General features: G+C 38.3%; 1 protein-coding gene across 1 annotated transcript in view; it reads right to left on the bottom strand.

Annotated features, from left to right (window-relative positions):
- Positions 1-20,926, bottom strand: part of COL24A1 (collagen type XXIV alpha 1 chain) — a 157,022-nt gene that overhangs the window by 69,422 nt on the left and 66,674 nt on the right. Inside the window, exons 20-24 of the mRNA XM_050901019.1 lie at positions 15,031-15,084; positions 10,485-10,538; positions 9,045-9,089; positions 3,406-3,459; positions 2,288-2,332 (exon numbers count right to left, since the gene is read on the bottom strand). Of these exons, the coding sequence (XP_050756976.1) occupies positions 2,288-2,332; positions 3,406-3,459; positions 9,045-9,089; positions 10,485-10,538; positions 15,031-15,084 (252 nt within the window). The remainder of the gene's footprint in view (positions 1-2,287; positions 2,333-3,405; positions 3,460-9,044; positions 9,090-10,484; positions 10,539-15,030; positions 15,085-20,926) is intronic.

Here is a 20,926-nt window from a genome sequence, read left to right as displayed (position 1 = left end):
AGGGCTGTAACATCCCCTCTTTTGGCACAAAGAATATTTTTGTTATTTTATTCTTGCAGCTTGTCCCTGACTACAGTTAGGTAGTTAGTATGATTATTTTATTAATCATCACTGCAACATATAATAATTGATTATATATTTGAGCTAGTGAATATTACATTTGTATTAGAATGGAGCTCATTTAGTGGTGAATGATATTATCTTCATAAAAAATATCTGAGTTGTGGAAAATGTGTGCACTGAATTCAAGTTCACTGAGGAGCTAAACAAAGCCCATGACAAATCCAGAAACTTAAGGTTAAGTAACTAGCTTCTCTGACTGTTTTATATACCATTATTAATGTAGAGACTTAAGACTGAGCTTAGCTTTGTCTTTTGTTGAGGATTTTGGTGCATGTGGCATTGTATGACAGAATAAATGCTATCAATTTTCCCTAACATGTTACAGGCTGAAAAACAGAATTCATATGTAACAAAAGCTTCATTTTGCTTACTGTTGGCAGAGAAATGCTGGTTGTTTGGACAGGAGATTATATTACTGTCTCCCTGTACAGAGTCATTTCTGCATCTCTCCATAAAAGCAACGTAGTGTTATGATGTCCCATCCATTCTCCTCTACCATAACATCCTCATTCTCCAGTACTCACCCACACTTGCCCTAATCATTCAGCAATATAAAAAACCCCAGATTTTCCAAATGCTATCATAAGGAAAGGAAACTATTGCTTTACAGCTCTGATTACAACCTAACAAAATGAACGCTTTGCTATGTATAAACTACTGAAGAAAGCTACGGATCAAGATGCTGCTAAGTATACTCGCTACGTTTAGAGGTATGCTGGCTGACTTTTAAGTGGACCTTATGGTGTTATATGGCATTATTGGTTCCTGTCTAAGCAGATACTTTTAACTGACTGAGAGTCCAGCTTCTCAGTCCCCTTCCCTGGAGCACAGAGTCTTCAGAGTGCACAGGGGAGCTGGACTTGACTTACAAGCAGTTCAGAAAATTTCAGCAGTAACCAACCACTTGATGAGCTGTCTGGGGTACATCTGCTTGGTATTTTGCAGACAATGGGGAGCTCACTCTGACTGCCGTCTAAGTTGAACAGAGTTTATGTGAGTAGTACAGCACTGAGCCCAAACCAGTGTACGGCATCTCTCCTCGGCATACATTAACTCAAGAAACAAAACCAGTTTAGTCATGTTCTACGCAACATCTGGGTAACTCAAGCATGGGTCAACAAGCTCACACTTGCTCATAATTCCCAGACAAAAGCTAAAAATACAAAAGGGCAGGGGGTGAAATTAAGCAGAGAGAATTGCAAGGCAGTATGTTTAAGTGACAATTATCAACTAAAAAAGTGCCTACAATGGAAGAACTGGGAAAGATAATGACTTTAAAAAAGAAGGATTGGAGACTGGATCACAAACTGAATAACAACATGCTATTGCAAAAATGGGCATGTGTATGCAAGAATATGGCTTGTAAGAAGCAATTTTTCCTTTCAGCAGTCTGAACAGTTTGGGCAGTAAGCTGGAGTCACAGATGTTTAGATGAATTGGAAACAGTCTATGGGAGAGTAAGAATGTGACTTAAATTACCTAGAAAACACGAAAGGCTAAGTGAATTGGGACTGTTTAGCCTGAAAAGAAAGAATGAAGGAGGCACACAGTAAAAACCATCATTTGTAAAACGCTGTTTCCAGCAGAAGGGAGTCAGGTTACACAATTGGAAGAACTTTTTAAAAATAAAGATAGAGAAGCCCTGGGCTGCCTGCAGGTCATGGAGCCTTCGTTCTTGGAGCTTTTTAATAACTGGTTAGCCAAATATTTGTCAGGAGTGATATAAAGATAAGTGATCCTGCCTAGGCAGCAGAGGATGGACTACGTGTCACCTCAAGGTCACCTTCAGCTCTGTGACTTTATGGAGGGTAGACAGAACAAGTCTGCAAAATACATCTCAGGCTAAATGTAGCCTCTCAAACGATTTAACTGGAAAAGGATCACTTGTTCACTTACTCGAACGTGCTTTGGAAGATCCCTACAACTACCTGTAACGTTCACTTAACCTATTAGGAAAAAAGCAGAATTAACTCTGGAAGATACTTAAAATGGGAAATTTCTTTAAATAGTATGATTCTTTCTGAAAGACCACAAAGGTATAGCCAACATACTACAGCTTCAAAGAAAGGCAAACTTCATCAGAAAGTTACTGCAACAAATTACTCATTCACTCTCAAATAAACATAGAATTAAAAATAAAACCAGAAAGAGAATTCAAGCTTACTGCTTCACCAGTTTTTCCAAGGTTTCCTTGGTCTCCTTGTTCTCCCTGTTAAATGTAGAAAACAGATGATGTAGTTCATTAGAAAAGTAATTTCTTTCATATGTGTATATTAAAGTCCTCTATTTTCCTAGGAGCCTCTTTATTTTCTAAATTATATCTGCCAATTAAAACTTTAAAAGCTACAATTAAGCAACCAGCAAAAATTTAATTTTGTCAGTGGCTAATTTTGATTTTGTAAAAAGATGTCCTAATGTATTTAGGACTTGCCCGCAAAAATGAAAATTATGTATTAAGGGCTCACTAAATACATTAAGTCAGCAAATACTATAAATGAATGATTTTGTTTTTATTTAAATCTTCCTTTCAGCAAATTACCTTCATTATTTCACAACTGCTTCAAAAGTAAATGTTACCTGTGCACACTATTGATAACTTTAATTTTGTTATGAAATATTAGGAAAATTGACATTTGAATGACATTTTAACAAACTTCTCACTCTCTCCCCAAAAGCTTGGAACTGGCATTAAGTATTAGATTAATTAGTTCTGTTTTCCTTAATAATGCTGCAAGTCACATTATATAACTCCAGAACATTTTGCTATGTATTTTACAAGTGGAAGCTGGGTGCATATGCACTATTAATTATCTGGCTACAACTATAATCTCAGTGCCCTGATGAACAGTGATTTGGGTACTGTTTACTCAGATTGCAACTCAGCACTGAGAAATTCTGCTGCCACAAGCTCCTCTTTCAAACTGCAGCGCTTCATCTCATCCCCCGTCACACCCCCAAAATCCTGCCAGTGCAGGAACTGCCCTGGGTCCCTTGTTGGCCCCAGGCCCAGCCACCCTCACGTCCCCAGGCAACCAGATCTCATTTTAGCAGGTGCTGTCTTTGCTCACACATCCCTGTCTCCTAGAGCTGCATAATTTCCTTCTTTTCCAAAAATGGGATCTTGCAAGAAAGCAGAATCACCAGAATGATATACATTTATATTATATGGAAGCATGTGTACTCATATCCTTTCACTGGCATGCCACTGTATATAGCAGTGTATAATTGTACACAGTTGATACTCCAAACACATTTTATTTCATACATAAAACCATCACTTACCTTTAAACCTTCTGGCCCAGGATCACCTACATAACCTTGCTGTCCTGGCTTTCCCTAAAATAATGATTAGAGTAAAATATTGTAAATATTTCATTTTTAAAAGATAATTTAATCCCAATTTCTGTATTTATCAAAATATGTGCACTCAAAAATGTGCAGCTTAGTAATATTTAATACCAACATTTGAAGCAAGTGTACTTATAAATATACATCTGAAAATACACCGTAGATTATTACAGCAAATACTAGCACCATAAGCAGAATCTGTATTAACTCATACAGCGATTAACACTGAGGAAAAACAGTCAGAATCCAAGAATCAAACACATTTCGATTTCACTTTCAAAAACACATTAAGGAGACAAAGAAAAGGCAAGGTCATGTTCTCTCCTGGCTAATTCCAGCAGAACAGGGACTCACACTAACAGAATTTGATGTTTAGACTTCAGACTCTGGTGTCATAACTGTCCTTCCTCAACCAGACAAAATCAGCTCAAATGTCCTCTCCTCTTTGTTCATCAAATTGATTATTTTAAGCCTCATCTCTCTCCACTAGCATTTTGCTGCTGATAGATCTTGTTGCTATGATACTCTGTTAATAACATATTGTTACCTGAAAGAAATACAGCAACATCAATCAGAGCAGGAGGCCATGAAGTGATGAGATCTTTGCAGCATTTTATAACATATATCCCACCCTCTGTTGTCACTCTCACAGATCCACAAAGGCATACAAACCAGAATGCTTTTCTCCTGAATTTTCAATTAGATGTTTATAACTTAATTATGTCTCACTTTTAGGAGGTCGTTTTCCCTCCAGGTATACTTTACTTCCTCTACAACATAAAACAAGGCCTAACAGCATAGCCCTGCCTAGACAAACTTTCCTCATCTGCTCTGAGGCAAAGACCGTAGTCCAAAAGTAAAGGTCCAATGGACTGGATCTGGCTCTTGAGCAAGTTGCTAATGAGATCGCTGAAGCCTGACAACTGGAGAAAGAAAATTAATTCAACATTTTAATGATTCACTATCAAAAAGATGCAGATTTCTGCTAAAAGGAAATTATCAGCCCTTTGTTCCAGCAAACTGAATAACTGCAATCACAGGACTGTAATGAGAGCTTTCCTTTCCACATTGGCTGTCCTGAAACAAGAGCAACTAAAGCAAAAGATAAGAAACAGGTTTCTTCAAAAAAGATGGGATTTTTCCATTTTGCTCTTTTGCTTTGGCTGCTCTGTGCCTGTCTTTCAGAGCACAACATGTGTGTTAGTTTCTGGGCATCTGAGAAGTTCTCTATATGGCTTAAAATTATATTGTCTTAGTAGGTTCCACGACTTCTCATATTAATCCCTTTTTATCTCTCTCATTCTCTCTCTGCCTGCCTGAGTGATTTCATTTTGCCCTACAAGTTCCAACAAATATCACGGCTTTAGGAATAGATTTTTGGTTTTGCCAATGGATTAAAACATGGCACAGCCAGGAATGCAGGGAGAAAAGACCGTGAAGAGAAGTTCTGAGAGACCCAGACAAAGCAAGTCATGTCTTTCCACAAGGCTTAGCAAAGAACAAGTGATGGACTTCTGCAGGTTACTACATGCTGTTTAACTACTTTGCTACAAAGAACCTTAAGGTCTTTCTAGAGAGCAAGACTGTAACACAAACATGTTTTAAATGAAATTCATTGAAAGAAAACTAATGGCCACTATTAACTACCTTGATAATTTTAGTCCTATCAGAACTGAATTGGAGTTACAACTTGTAAAGGTTCCTTGGCTGTAGTACTCCAGCTATGTACTAGCTGTGAAGGACACACAACAGACGGAAGTTGATCAGAAAATGGAACAAGTGGATTTAACTGGTAAAGCAATTTGAAACATACAGATCTGGCTTCAGAAACATACAGAAATGCAATACAACTGTAAATTACACGTGGAGGAAAAGCCACTGACAGAAGGTTAAACTAGGGATGGCTGCTTTTCTGCTTGCAAACCCCTGAGAAAATTACTCTTCCAGGGCAGGGTAATCCCAAAGGAAATGTCTGTTTCCTAAAATATTAGCTGAAAGTTCTGCCCTTCCCTTTCAGGAAACAGCAACCACCTGTGCTTCCTTTCACCTCACGACGGGTTGATACAGGTGTGTATATTTTAATATAAATATCTCTCACTATCACTCTATTCCCATCCCTCCACAAGCTCCTCACATGCCTTCGGCCCACAGGAAGACATATGCCACCTTGAGAAAATACTGCACTGGGGGAGCAGGGCAGCTTTGAGAGCACATTCCTCTGTCTTCAGGAGGAACAGCTCACCTTATGACTATATAAATACCAGCTTTTGTTTTACACATGTATCTCAGAAAGGAATCAACTCACAACAATTCCTTTTTACATTCTGGTTTAAAACAATCTCCCCCCCGTAAAGGCATTTTCTGCTCCAGCAATGAAGATACAAAAAAAAAAAACTAATAAAATGCACCCATGCTTGCACTGACTGAGCTGAGCTACACTGACAGTTACAGTGTTAATATTTGGATAGCCTTTGAGAAAGAGTTAATTGGGAGGAAACTGAATAAACACAGTCAATTCTTTAACATGGCATCTACTGTATTTTCACAGGACAAATAAACAAATACTAAAAAAAAAAAATCAGCATTTTTTTTTATTTAGAAGGATTAATTAAAGAGAACATAAGTATTTGACTTTGGAATAGAATGGGTGGGAAGGTTTGGAAAGGAATGAATGAAAAATGAAATCGTATGATCAGATTCAGCTCAAAAACCTCTTCCTAAATTCAAATAGGCTGAGCTCTGTGGAATCTGAGATATATCCTGAGTAAGCAGGGAAGCATCTTCAGTTTTGGCTCCGGTTGTTTTAGACACATGGGAATTCTTTTCCAAGCTGGGACCTGAGAACCAGAGTGCAGGTTCACATTCACCTTCTCTTCCAGTAGGGGATGATCTATTTTGCTGGCAGCATTGGGTCAGGTGGGTCCCAGGGGTTTTTGGTCTCACGCATGTTTTTTGAAGCAAATGTTAGAAACAAGGGTGGGGCGGGGAGGAGAAAAACGAGGTGAAAACTTATGGCTGCCTGCTTGGCACATGCCTAAACCTGAACTGGGGGCTGAACACTTTGACCTGAAAACTACACAGACAGAAGAGATGAGGAATTCCAGAAGCACTAGAAACCTGCTCCATTACTGTCCAAGAGAAAACTACAAGTTTCATAAGAATAATCAAAGGTTTACAATATATCACCTACAAGGATACTTTACCTAGTTTAGACAAACCCTAAGAAAGTCACGATGACAGTGGCTGAAAAGAGGACTAACCTGTTAACCATGCCTATAAATAAGGTCTGTAGGACAGGAAGCAAGGTTGTAGTGAGAAAGACACAGGCAAGACTTTCAGATAGAATGGCTAGACATTAGAAAAAGTGTCTGTAAAACATGCAAGGGACTGAAGCAGATTGCCAAGGAGAATGAAGAATCCTCACCCCTGGAGGCTGCAAAAAACAAGTTAGAGACTTAGACATCCATCAGCTAAAGGCATAGCTGACAGCTGATGGTGCCTCAGGGCCAGACCACTTCTTCAGGTCCCTCTCGGAGACCTCCCCTGCCCCCATGGCTATTTAATTAGTACAGTGACAACACAGTCTTGATAGCATTTACTTTCAAATGTAGCATTTACTTTTTAAAAATCCTTTCATGGAAAATAGAAACAAAGCCATTTTTTCACAAAGAATGTGAAATTGCAATCAAGCAAGCATAATTTAAAAAGACAGATGTGTTCAGCAGCTTACTGACTCAGTCCTGCTAAACTATATCAGATTTAACAACTTCACGATTGGCACCCTCTCTCTCTAATGTAATCACACAGTCCATGTTGCAAGTGGGAGCGAAGAAGCAAGGACAAGCAGAGATGGGAGCAGAGTTCAGAGCAGCAGTGCGAACAAGTTGGCCTGGAGCTGTGAAACAGCTGGAGCCAACAGAAGCTGTAGAATTGAAGTGAGAGCAGATTGGCCCCAGGATGAGGGGGAAAAACAGGCAGGGCTCCCCATCAAGCAAAATTCCCATTTCCCCTACCTCTCATTTCAGAAGGGGATGTTAGCCAGCAAGCTACTAAAAAATGTCTGGAGACAGCAGCCCTGGGGCCAACCTCAGATCCACACATTCTTTTCTCAACAGCTTGTTGTGAGAGAGAGAAACCAGGGAGCCATAAGACATGCCAACGGTATGCACATTTCCCATTGAGAGAAATCAAAACCAAAATAATTTAGGTCAAAGTGACCCAAAATAGATTAAAAATATTTAAGATTGCTAGGTTACACAGGAATTTTTCCTCTTGGGTCACTCTGACACCAGCTGATGGTGGCCTGTGCAAACCTGGTGATACAGAGAATGTGAAGGTAGGTGTCTCATCGCCCATGAGTCACCTGCTGCAGCATCTTCTTTTCCAATTGCCACAGCACAATATGGGAGATGCTGTCCACCCATGAAGCCCTGCCCAAGGAGAATACTCAAAGTATGATGCAGCCAAAATAAAAATTTCCATGAGGCTCTTGGCAGAAGCTCAGGCAGATTAAACTGAATATTGAACTGAGTCACAAAGTGTTTTGAAATTCTGTTCAATTTTTTGCATGTTTTCCTCAGCTGAGAAGGAAAAAAAAAAAAAAAAAAAGAGGGTTTTGGGCTGTTTTCTTGGGTTTTGGGTTTTTTTTTGGTTTTTTTTTTGTTTTGTTCTTTTTTTAAACACCTAATCCATGTGGCAAATAAGCATTTTAGTATTATATCTAACAGAAAGCAAATTCCCAGCTTTGACTAGCTAATGAACAGGAAAAATCACATAGGACTATATCCACTCTAGAACTGGGAAATAATGGTAAAGACTTCCCCAAGTTCATGCAAGAAATGGGAAGTCATCCAAAATGAAGACCAAGCCAGTGATTACTACACATAAACAAGTCAAGTAAAGGCAGAAGATCACATTGCTTTCAATAAACTTAGCGATACTCCTCTAGTCCCTAGTGCAGCCTAGTATTAATTTTTAGCTTATAATTTTTCTAAAAATAAGCTTCAAGTCCACTAAAATACTCTTAGACACTAACACATTTTTATAAATAACAAAATTTGTTGTTAGTTTTAAACTTGTATCTTTTAAAACATGTCAGCACAAACAGCATTTTGACATTCCAGCTTTACTGTTTTCAGCAACTGTCTACCAGATTAGTTTGAAAATGATTTCTTAAAGCATCAGTCCTTTATATTTCTCCTCGTGAGACGAGTCTCATGGTGGGTTCTTCTCCAATTTAAATATTTTGATATATCAGCTGGTTCAGTCCCTAGGAAGTGCATGGTGGTTTCGTCTGCCTCAGAGGAGCACCATACGCAGTTTGTTATTGACTCTTTCCTTTTCAAAAACTTTATTTTGCGCACCATGGCTATGATTTCCTTTCAAATCCTTCGTATGGAAAACCATTTCTTCTCCCAGCTCTGCTTTGAGCATGTGCTGAGGAAAGAGACATATTTATTCAGGAGATGCCATTTTAACACAGTCACTTCTCACAGTAAATTTACCTTTCAGTAAGTACCTTTCAGTACTTCTGCTGAAAAACAGTCTGCCCTAACAAAATTACTTATACTTACTCTTGGGCCGACTCCTCCAATAGGTCCAGCTGGTCCTACTTCTCCCTAAAAGAAATCAGGACTTCAATAATCTTGATGCCAAGTCTAGCTTTAAAAAAGAAAATCTGCAGATAACCATTTGTTTTTATTATATCATCTTAAATTTGCTTCATATGTGTTTGTAAGAGTCCAAGTCTGATAGAAACACTACAAGAGAGACTAATCTGATTTCAGACAAATTCATTAGCCAGAAAGCCATGCCTTATGTAGCCACTAGATGCAGCCAGAAAGGCTGTGAAACTGTTGGTATACCTACCATTATAGCAATATTTTCAATTTTGAGCAGGGAGAGACTCAGCAATGATGGGTCAACCTCTCTGTCTGCTCTGCAGTTACTCTCTTCTAGCAACATTTGACACTTCATGACTATAAAAGCAGTAGGAACATTCCTGCTTTTCTCTTCCATGTTGCTATGGCACAGCCACTAAGTTAGCCGAGCCATTTTGCCAGGCTTTATCCTTGTCTTTTCTCAGGGATGGAGGGAGGCTGGGGGTCGGGCTTGTCAGGTGTGTAAGAGAAGAAATGAGACACTGTGCCTGTGCTGCATAGTGCACTGATATAATTATGCATGATGGGGAACTGCAGTGTTAACTCTTCAGGGTTCACTCATTACACAATTATAGTAAAGCATGGATTTATATCAATGCTGTGCCAGTATGTCATGCTGCAATTATTTTATGGTTCACTGATCCTCCTCAATATGGAAGATTTTCTCCAGGTTTTGGAGGAAGCGGTACACAACCTTTTCAATTACAAGCAGTAGGAAACAGAGGAATTAAGAAATCCTATCTGCAGCTTCCTGGCTTCTAACTAAACAGATCATTTTGCCACTGTTAGTTTTTACTCACTCAATATCTGTCATGGAAGCCCGTAATTAAGCTACTTAGAAGTCTAGAAGTCTACTCCCAGAATCACTGATTAAATTATTTCTAATGTTAATTACTTTTAGCCTAAGAGACATGAGTTTTTATTTTTATGATGATGAATTAAGAATACTCAATAAATTTATAAGACGAAGAGCCGCCTTCCTCCCCCTTCAGTTAATAGGGGTCTAACTGTTTACTTAAGTGTATCTAGGATACTGTAATCAAATTGATATATAGTTTCTATCTCCATACCACTCCCCCACCCCCCCATCTCCCCAGTTTAACTAAGAGCCACATCCGACTCTAGACACATATTATCCGAGATTCCACTGAAAACTAAAATAAACCACATAATGGATACACAGCCCCATAAGGCTGCTAAAACCTCTTTGCAACACCTGCCAAAACGCAAAAGAAACTTGAAATTTTGCATGACAACACCATAAACACCTAACCATTGTTGTCTTACCCTCTTACCCCTCACAACTTTTTCTTTTAAACATAATCTCTTGATTGAATAATTTTTCCATCTTACCTCAACTCCTTTGGGGCCTTGTGGCCCTGGAGGCCCTCGGTCACCCAGAAGTCCCTAAACATCCAAACAAACACAGTGAGAACCTATATCAACTAACAATCAGGTTGGTCTAGCTCCTCTCCTCTTACAAATCTGGACAGAAATCCAAAACAGAGGAAGCAGATCTCATTTCTTACCATTGTTCTTAGGATTTCCCTTAGGTAGCCAGGAGAAGATGCAGCAGAATTTTAATATCTGCTGGAAAACTGAGTATCTTACAAACTTCTACTACATAGATTTTTCTGAAGCTTTTTTCTTTTGTCTTTTTGAAAAGGAAATAAGAAAATATTGGAGCTCACAAAAGAACAATTCCTTTTTTTTTGAAGATGTAAAGCACACCATCACATTAAGATTAAAGCAGAATCAATGTAACTCTTATAGATCTTTGATTTAGGTAGTCTTTAGCATAACATGTGATGACAACATTGCAATGGAAATGAACTACAAAGTGAATTTAAACTACTAGCTTGTCCAAAACTACTTGTGATTTTCAGCCCTTACTTTTCTGTCAGGATTATAATCAGCTTCCCAGAGATAAAGCACCTTATCCTCTGCCAACTCCGAGTTTTTGTGACTGCTCACACCAATATTTTCAAAACTTTGTTAAAATGACTTCGCAGCTAGCAGTGTGTCAAAAATCTCGGTCATCCCAATTACAATGTTAGTAATTGGGAAAAGCACTTGACCTGGCATAGGACAAAAAAAAAAAAAAAAAAAAAAAAAATCTGTGTAAACATATTATTAATGTTCTGGGAAAGCTAAGCTTAACAATATCAGATAAAGCAACAAGAACAAAGAAACTGCCCTTTAGGAAAGATATGATTAGCCTCTGAAGAAAGCAATGGTGGGAAAGTTTGAAGTGTAAGCCTTATTAATTGCTTACTAATGAAGCTGAAGTCTAGACAGAAGGTGCAGGCATTGGTCCAGTAACAGTCTACTTAGCACGCAAAGTAAAATGGAACAGAAAATGGAACAGGCCACCTCAAGGTACTGAGTTTCATCAGAGCGCCCATCAGTCTGGGAAAGACTGGGGTGGACTGCTGTTTGACATACCACTACAAAAGTGACAGGAGGGCTTTTAGTAGCACTACATAAGTAATATTCTTGTGTAGTTAGTCATGAAAATTTTTCATTGACAGAACTGTTTGATTTGAATAGCAAAGCACATTAGGAGATGTGGTTTTCAGTACAATGTAATCGCACAGTGGAAATGTTAGCAACACTGCTACTGTACACACCCTTCCACTGCACTTAATTGGATCCGGAAAAAAGTCCCAGACTGTAAAATGAATATCAAGACTAAATGAAATTTCCGTCTCCCCTTTGAGGTTTCAGGCAACAAACAGAAAATGAAGGTAGTCATTAGACCTGTGCCAAAGTGTCTGGAAAAAACTGGGGGAGTCAGCAAATGGGGGTATCCTGTATTTCACATATATAACTTCCCAGTTGACCATCCCTTCCAGAAGTGGTGAAAATCCCAATAGCCACTTCTATTAAATGTGTTATCCAAACAAACATAAATGAGCAGAGGAAGGAATTTCTCAACTGCTTCCATGGTACAACACACACTGCTGGAAAAACTACAGTTGTAGTCAGCATATTCTGACCATCTTTTCCTCTCACTTTTCTCGGTTACAGAGCATAAATACTTGCAAGAATAACATAGGAAACAAACTAAATTATTTCAGAACTTCTTAAAAACATTCTTATTCCCTTTTTAAAATGTAAGTGTGCTGCTTTTTTTTTTTTTTAAATAAGCAGTGGATCAAGATCAAACACCTTCTAAAATATTGTTTCCAAGCTGATTAACGTGCTGTAGAACAAATTATGTAATGAATTCTTTTAACATTATTTTAGAGAAGTGAGATTTCCTGATTACTGCACTAATTTAGGGAAAATCAACAATCTAGAACTTCTACTGGTATTTAGAGGTGGCTGATCACACTCACAGAGCTTAAACTTTGCACCATGGGGCTGAATTTCTCCCATGCCAACTGCTGAAAAATAAAGCTTACCCTGCTTTCTCGGCTTTTAAAATGGGTATTGCTTCTGAGGAAGTATAAACAAAAACATGAGGAAAAGAGCAGCACAGTGAGAACAGTTTTCTTAAAATAAAAGCTTGATGAAATTTTTTAAAACTGCAGTCAACACAAGACAGCTGGGAATCCCGAAAGCCAAACATTTCCAGTGTTATGCAGCCCTTCTCCCTTGGTACTAGTAGCAGCATAAGAATTTTTCCAGTTTGGTAATCTTCCTTCTCAAATGTAAGCCATCAATTCTCCCTGATTAGAGCAGGCTGTCTAACCTTTTTGTCTCTAAGACCAAATGTGCCAGAGACCACTGAACCTTGTTCAGCTATGTAATTTCTGTATCAAAGGAATACAGAGTCTTAAACTTTGTAAGCTACCTTTTAGTAGTTTTTTGCTGGAATCTGTGAAAAGGCAATAGATCAGTAACGTATGTAGTAAACATCAACTCAATTCTAACAAAAACATCTAATTTAACACTTTGGATATAATGTGGAATAATTTGATCTCACTTAGTGAAGAAACTGGGCAGCAGGGATTAGATCTCAGCTACACCATTCACGTATCAGCTTGGAGGATTAAATCTGATCTGCGGTTCAAGAACTGTTGTATTTCTCTTCTCCTATTTCCCCTAGACCCTAGACACAGTCTTGCATCAAAAGGTTTTTAAGTGCCCTGGTAATTCAGAAACACAGGAGCAACTGCCACTGCAATGGGCAGATAAAACTCATTCATATAAGGCTGCTAACATTATACATACAGACATACAAACAAGTTAGCAAACCAATAAATCAGAACTAAAGAAAAAGTCCATACCTGTCTCTGGAAATGTATTTTAACTTCTCCCCAAGCTGCTGCATCAGATAATGAGTTCTCAGCCTTCCTAGTAAATTCATGTCTAAGCTATTTTGGGACAAGGCTCTTGACACAGTTGAAAGATATGAGATGCAGAAAAGATTGGCTATGGCTTTGGCAACTGGATTATCTGAGATGTTCTCAAGATTGATTAACTTCAGCATGGAGGGATTGTTACAATCTTCCAGGTACAAATAAGACTGTATATTTGAACTATTTACTGCTCCCTGTCCTATGTTTTCTTGAGTAGTCTGCCACAGAATTTCACAACTCTGTTGATGGGAAAACTTGTAATTTCCATCTCTGTTTATTCGTGGATAACTCACATGTTTTGTCCTTGGACCAATGATATTGTTGGTCTTGCACAGTTCTTTTGCCTCACTAATTTCTGCCCTCTGCTTTACTTACAAAGCTCAAAAAAGGCCTTCATTTTGGTAGGATAAATAAACTGCTTCTCAGAATACAGTCATTCAAGTATCCTTTTCTGCATCTAGTCCCACTTGATTTGAGTCCTTCTGGAATACAAATGCCCAGAACCGTGTGTACTACTTAGATAAAGTCTTCTTGTGCTTGGTGCAGTGACATTAACGAGACACCTTGCCTCGTGTTCTACAATTTCACTTAATTTCTAACCACCTTATTGCGCTTTTATTTCAGAGAAATCTGGCAGTGTCTTTCCTTCTTGCCAGGTGCGAAGCTCTGTTTACAGTAGGATTTATTGTTTTAGTCCTTGCATGCATCAGTCTGAAGTAACAGAAGTGGGATGAATTAGTACAAAGTGCAGTTTTTAGGATCATCTAAAGATGCTCAACTGTGTTTCATAATACAAATTTCACTCCATCATACTTGTGCCTATTTATCAGTGAAAATAAAACGTAGGAATAGTTCCAAGGCCGGTGAGTGAAGAACTTAATTGGTACTTGCCTTTCAAACAAGTAGTCAGTCTTTAGATATTATTCAATCATCTTCCTCTGTGTTAATTTCTGACCCACTTGCACTTTTTGTACTAGTCTCTACCTTTTCCACTTTAAACAAAAATTCCCCATATGTGCTTTTATCCAAAGCTTCATTGAAAACTCTGTACATGTGAATTATTGCCTAAGCTTGGTCTAAAATATTAGTCTACTAAAGAACAGAGGCTAAATTAATCTGGCACAGTCATTTTTTGGTAGATAAATTTCATCCATTATTATTATTATACATATTATTTTATCCATTATTTAATCTGGTATGTGAATTTTACCCATTTTTTCCATATCTTTAGCTACTATTTTTTTAAAAATTTGTTAAAAAAAAAAAAAATCTGTATTAAATGCATTTGGCATGTATTTTATTTAAATATAGGTGAAATATATGCTACTTTCTAGCTACATAGCATTTTCTCCAAATTTCCTTGCACTTAACTTGCCATTACATGCTTCCATCTAACACAGTAATTACCCTCATAACTGCGTGGACAGCATTACACATTAGATTAACTTCCCCATATAAATACCTGAGGCAAAGTACCTGTACTTTGACAGTAAGATTATCTTCTCATAATGCCAGTGTCCATCTCTCAGAGCTTTTCCTCAGAGATTTATACTGTTTATTGTTATTATGAATAAGTTTTCATATAGTCTTACCTTAGGACCTTCAGGGCCATTTAATCCAGGTACACCAATATCTCCTGGAAAACCCTAAAGAAATCATACAGACAAATGATTTACAGAGTAGGAATGTTTCCAGTGCACTTGTTTTGATTCTTTTATTTCATTTAACAAACCTGATTCATAGAAACAAGAAATTAATTTGTTCTACCATCCCCAAAATGTCAAAATCCATTAAGTTTCCTTGAAACGATTTGGATAAGTGACAGATTTTAGGCAGCTTTCATTAAACTCAATTTAGCAGATGTCAGTATGGGTTTCATTTCTCTTAGCATAAGACTTTTTATCCACTAAGGAACTTTTGAAATTAAACCATTGGATTGGTCTTGATGCACAAAAAAACCCCCACAAAGCAGCCAGCACCAGGTCCTGTACTCATGAATTCAACTATTTTTTTTAAAAAGCTTAGAGAGCAGCTGAAGCCCTTTAATCCTTGGCCGCACTTTAAGGACGAGATCACTGCAAGATTAAGAAAAGGGTAGAAAGCCTTTTGCCTCCAAATCAGCAGGTGCTAATCCACGTCTGGCTGGCAGTAACTGAAGGTCACCAGCACGTAGCATTATTCAGAATAAGCCTTTGTGAAATAGCGTGTGGTATAGGTCCAGCTGTTAGTAAAGAAAAAATGAATATGCAAAGGAAATGAATCAATTAAAATTATCACCCCAAACCATCTGGCCAGTAGGCACTGAGTGGGACACCATGAGGATGCCTCTATGTCAGAGGAATCCAGTGCTACAACTAGATTGCTTTATAAGGAATGAGTGTATTTTAAGGAAACAAAAATGATGCAGCTAACCCTTATGCAATACAGTAGTGAGTTAAATTTCATAAACATCCAGTGAAGAAACGTAATCTTTATATTTGTAGGATAAAGTAAAGCACTGGTAATTGACTCTTTAGTTAGCACAGGGCTCACTCAGTCACCTGCCAAGATAGTATTTGATTTTGTTATTTTTATAAACCTTTAAATTTCATTAAATCTTGCCTACCTGAAAATAGAAAGACTGTCACTGAAAAGTTCTTCCTCTGAGTAAAATATTTATTACTACATCTGTGCACATCCATTGCTTAACACTAGTAAAAACAAGTTTCCTTCTTCCTTAACAGAAAACCATTGCAGATTAAAAATTATAAATATCACTCTTTGTATGCATACTTTTCCAATAATGGAAATGAAAGCATCATACACGTTCTGACCAATTTAAAGAACATCTCATAAAGAACTTCCAGCATGAAATTCTCTCTGGCACCCTTCCATACTAATGCAGGCCAATACATATCATCATTAAAGCTTCAAGAGTTGCTTTTTAGGTTCTCTAAGCAGGAAAGAGGTATTAAAAAAAAAAAATTGCCTCACTAGGTGGATAATAGTTAACCACACTCTATTCTTCCAGAACAGCTGAACTTCAAACAGAGGTAATAACCATTTCTAATGATTATTCACAATTAGCTGACATTAAATCACAAAAAAACTTACCAGAATGGTAAAGAGAAATCATACTAAAGCAAGAAGTTTAAAAGAAAATATTATTTCACCCTCAACTACCACATTATAATAAAATTTAAAAAGTATTTAGGGCATCACTGTTCTTACTTGTAGGGCTTTCTTCTGTTTGCTTTCTATAGCCTGTTCTTAACAGGATGCAGAGAGACTTATAAGTAAAGATTTAGATGGGATGCAAATATTTTTAGGCATGTTTATACATTAAAGAAAAAACAAATTTATAAAACTAAATATGAAACAGAATTATGATTTCTTGTAAAAGATCAGTTTTAGCACTTGAATGCTAACGAGTACTAAAGCAAACCACTCAAGAGTAAAAAAGAACTGATCTGAGTTTTCAGAATAAGTGGAACAAACCTAACACAGCATTTCACAAAACATCACAGTGGTAATTTCTTTTTGCTATAAAGCTGTAACTACCAGTAGAGCTGTGCAACAACTCCAACATGCCTCTAGGTGGCACATAGCATATTATTCACATGTGACCAAGGCACCCAGACTGATACCTGAAGTACTCACTTATATCAGCCTAGATTTCTATACAGTTCATAAGAGGATTTTTTAAAAATCCTGATCACAATTATCTACTGAAACACACTGAAGAGTTAGGTCAATTCTTTGGAAGTTGCTAACTCATTGTTTCTTAATTTTAAATTTGCTTATTTACAGACATTAAATAGTTACCAAGGGGTGGGTTTGTTTTGTACATCTGTAAATCTTTAACTTTCTAATGTGTGAACAAGTGCTAAATGCTGACACAGAGACAATTTCCCTCATGGTAATAAACATTCCAGAAAACAATCTGTCAAGAAAAATGTCTATTTAGAAAGATTCTTATACTTTTATAAGGGAATACATCTACTTCATTTATTTATTTGTGTAAATACTTCTAGAAGGAATTAAGTAAGAACTATGAGATGTGAGATGTAAGCATTGACAAGCACTATCACAGTTAGAACAATCATGACATTTGGAAACCTTTCCATGTCAGGCGAAGTCTTAGAATGCGAGAGGGCTACTGACCTGAGAGCATCAACACTAGCAATGCATTTAAAAGTTTAAAATCTTCATCATTTTTGTCTTTGCTGTACAGCTGGATTCAGTCTTTTCTTCTCAAGCACTACCACACAGAAAATGCAGATGCTATGGCAGTATTAGAACACTATTTCCAAGATGTTCTCGCATTAATAATCCACGAGGTAACTGTAATAATCCAGGACACAGCCACTTAAGGCAATTCCAGAAAATGAAGGAACCAGAAAGGAGTTCTTAAAACACCTCAGCAATGGCGTTTGCCATTCAGATTCTGAGTAGTGAAGTGGTATACATTTCTACCTATATCTGAATTTGCCAAGAGTTATTCAGCAGCCAGCTCCTGTGAAGCTACTCCAGATTAAAAATTCATTATTCTTCCCTAAGTGAAAGGCCAGGAGATCAATGTATTGTTTCCAGCTGCACCGTACTTTTCAGCAGAGACTATTTGGAACAAAACATCACTAAATATTATGACTTCTACTAAGGAAATGCAAAGTGTAGATTCTTATCTTCCCATCAGCCAGAAGCCTGGCAGGTGGTAGGTTACAAATTATTTTCAAAATCTTGCTGCAGACGTGGCCTTTTGCCAGCAAAGCACTTCAGAGTTCACTCATTTTAATCAAACTAGAGGTGGTGTCAGAAGAACCTGAAGTACCAGCTATCTCAACACAAATGTGCCTTAAACTTGCTGTGAAAGTGTTGCTTTTTGTACTGAATACATTTAAATATGAAATTAACATATATATTGCTCTCATTTATCTATAGAATCTTTAATTAACAAACAATGCAGAGATGATCAGACTGTTACTATGTCAGGGCATGTCTTTTTGTACCGAAGTCAGTGCTTCAGAGATGAGGGATCTGCAAAAGCTGTTGCTTTTCTTTTGTTTGTTTTCCTGTGTGGCTGCTAACATGGAAGCAGAATATCAGAAGCGTTTGGAAATTACACTACATTTCCACTAGGAATTCTCGTACATTTGCAGAATCCCACTCACTCTAAGCTGTTTCCACACAACATTTGCCAGCATTGCTATTAGTCACTGACCCTCATGCCCTCTAGCTCCTCAGCAGCCCTCAATGGGATCGGGACACAACCGCTGGTGGAAGGGCACCACGGCGCAAAAACCTCTCCAGGGACTGTGACAGTCCCCTTCAGTTGCCAAGCTTCCCTGCTCTAATATTATTTCATTCAATCACATGCTGTGTTTCATTTGAATGAGAATTTAGAATGAATTTTCAGAAGCAATACTAACTGGATGCAGCTACTGAACTTCAACAAGATACCTTATTAGAGCTTTATTACTAATTATCATCAAATTACAAAAGGAAGATTTCCGCACAAAACTACAATCTCTCTAAACTGAGAAAATGAGTGTGATTTTGTATTCTCAAACAAGAAGCGTTCATTATTCTTCTGAAAGGACACGCTATGCAGAGATACAATTCAATTAAAAAAGATCTATTTTTTTCTCTACACAATTTTAGAAATGTCAGTATTCACACAGTTACAGGACTTTGCTCTTTGCCATTTGTACAACTGCGTGAGTGTCAATAATGTGCCAAGTACAAAGAGGAAAATAGTAAGAAAAAAAAAAGATTTGAAATGAGCTTTCTTCTGTGTGTGCCAATCTAGCCAAAGTTTAATGCCAGCATTTTTAAAGGGCAGAGACAAAACTTTAATTTTTTCCTACAAACCTTCAATTCTGATTTTGGGAAGGGTGGAGGAAGGAATCTAACAGTACAAATTACAACTGTACAATTGCAATTTGTCAGAGAACAGAAAAAAAGGCAATCATGGATTACAGCATACAAAACAGGAAAGCTTTGCAATTTACTGTTGCTAAGATGTCAGCAAAATTACGCTGATGTTGCTTTGTGCTTTTGTCTATTTGCACACAGCAGATCTTTTCAACCATGCTCACCAAAACACTAGTGACTGATTTTCTTGTGAGAAACTTGAAGTTACCAGTTGTCCAAATATGATGCATCATCCTTTAAAGCCATCTAGTGCATCTACATATTATATGCAACACACATTAGAATCATTGTATTTACAACAAATAGTATCTAGTGTAGTCTACTTTATAGTGTGAGCAAGGCCCTACACCAACGCTTCAAAACATGTCCTTCACAGACCTGCTTGGCTGCTTGATGGCCAAGAAGGTGGCTGGTGATTCACCTGACTGACCAGCACAGCAGCACCGGCCACCAATCAACGTATTAAGGACCAAGTCTTGAAGCATTCTGTAAATCTACAATGTGAAAAATTAAGAGCTTTGGTAAGAACTTCAGTGCAGACCTGCTCTGAGGATCACAAAGGACTTCCAGAGAGAGCCTGGCACAGTTTGGTTAGAGCTAGACTTGCTGTTGAACCTGATCTAACAGTCTCCCTGTCTGCCCTGAAGACTTCCACTAGTCAACCTACAAGGTGCACCATGAAGAGGTGGTCTGTTGGGCAATCACGACCCAGGGAGACCTGGGCCACCTCATCAATTACTTTCACAAGACTCAAAATTCAAGCCAGTCATTCAACATGAACAGCTACTTTTGTAGAACTTTCCAATACATATAACAATGCCAAACAGAGATGTATATTTTAAAATTTTGTTCTGACTTACTGCAGTGGGTTGACCCTGGCTAGATGCCAGGCACCCACCAAAGCCGCTCTATCACTCCCGCTCCTCAGCTGGACAGGGGAGAGAAAATAAAACGAAAGGCTCGTGGGTCGAGACAAGGACAGGGAGATCACTCAGCAATTACTGTCATGGGCAAAACAGACTCAACTTGGGGAAAAATTAGTTTAATTTATTACTAATGTAATCAGAGCAGGATAATGAGAAATAAAACCAAATCTTAAAACATCTTCCCCCCACCCCTCCCTTCTTCCTGGGCTAAACTTTACTCCTGATTTTCTCTACCTCCTCCCTGAGCAGTGAAGGGGGACGGGGAATGGGGGTTGCGGTCAGTTCATCACACGTTGTTTCTGCTGCTCCTTCCTCCTCAGGGGGAGGACTCCTCACACCCTTCCCCTGCTCCAGCGTGGGGTCCCTCCCACGGGAGACAGTCCTCCATGAACTTCTCCAACGTGAGTCCTTCCCATGGGCTGCAGTTCTTCACGAACTGCTCCAGCATGGGTCCCTTCCACGGGGTGCAGTCCTTCAGGAACAGACTGCTCCAGCGTGGGTCCCCTGCGGGGTCACAAGCCCTGCCAGCAAACCTGCTCCAGCGTGGGCTCCTCTCTCCACAGGTCCACAGGTCCTGCCAGGAGCCTGCTCCAGCGTGGGCTTCCCATGGGGCCACAGCCTCCTTTGGGCATCCACCTGCTCTGGCATG

The sequence above is a fragment of the Gymnogyps californianus genome, chromosome 8, assembly GCF_018139145.2.
Source record: "Gymnogyps californianus isolate 813 chromosome 8, ASM1813914v2, whole genome shotgun sequence".
Taxonomy (NCBI): domain Eukaryota; kingdom Metazoa; phylum Chordata; class Aves; order Accipitriformes; family Cathartidae; genus Gymnogyps; species Gymnogyps californianus.
This window is presented reverse-complemented; position numbering and strand designations above follow the sequence as displayed.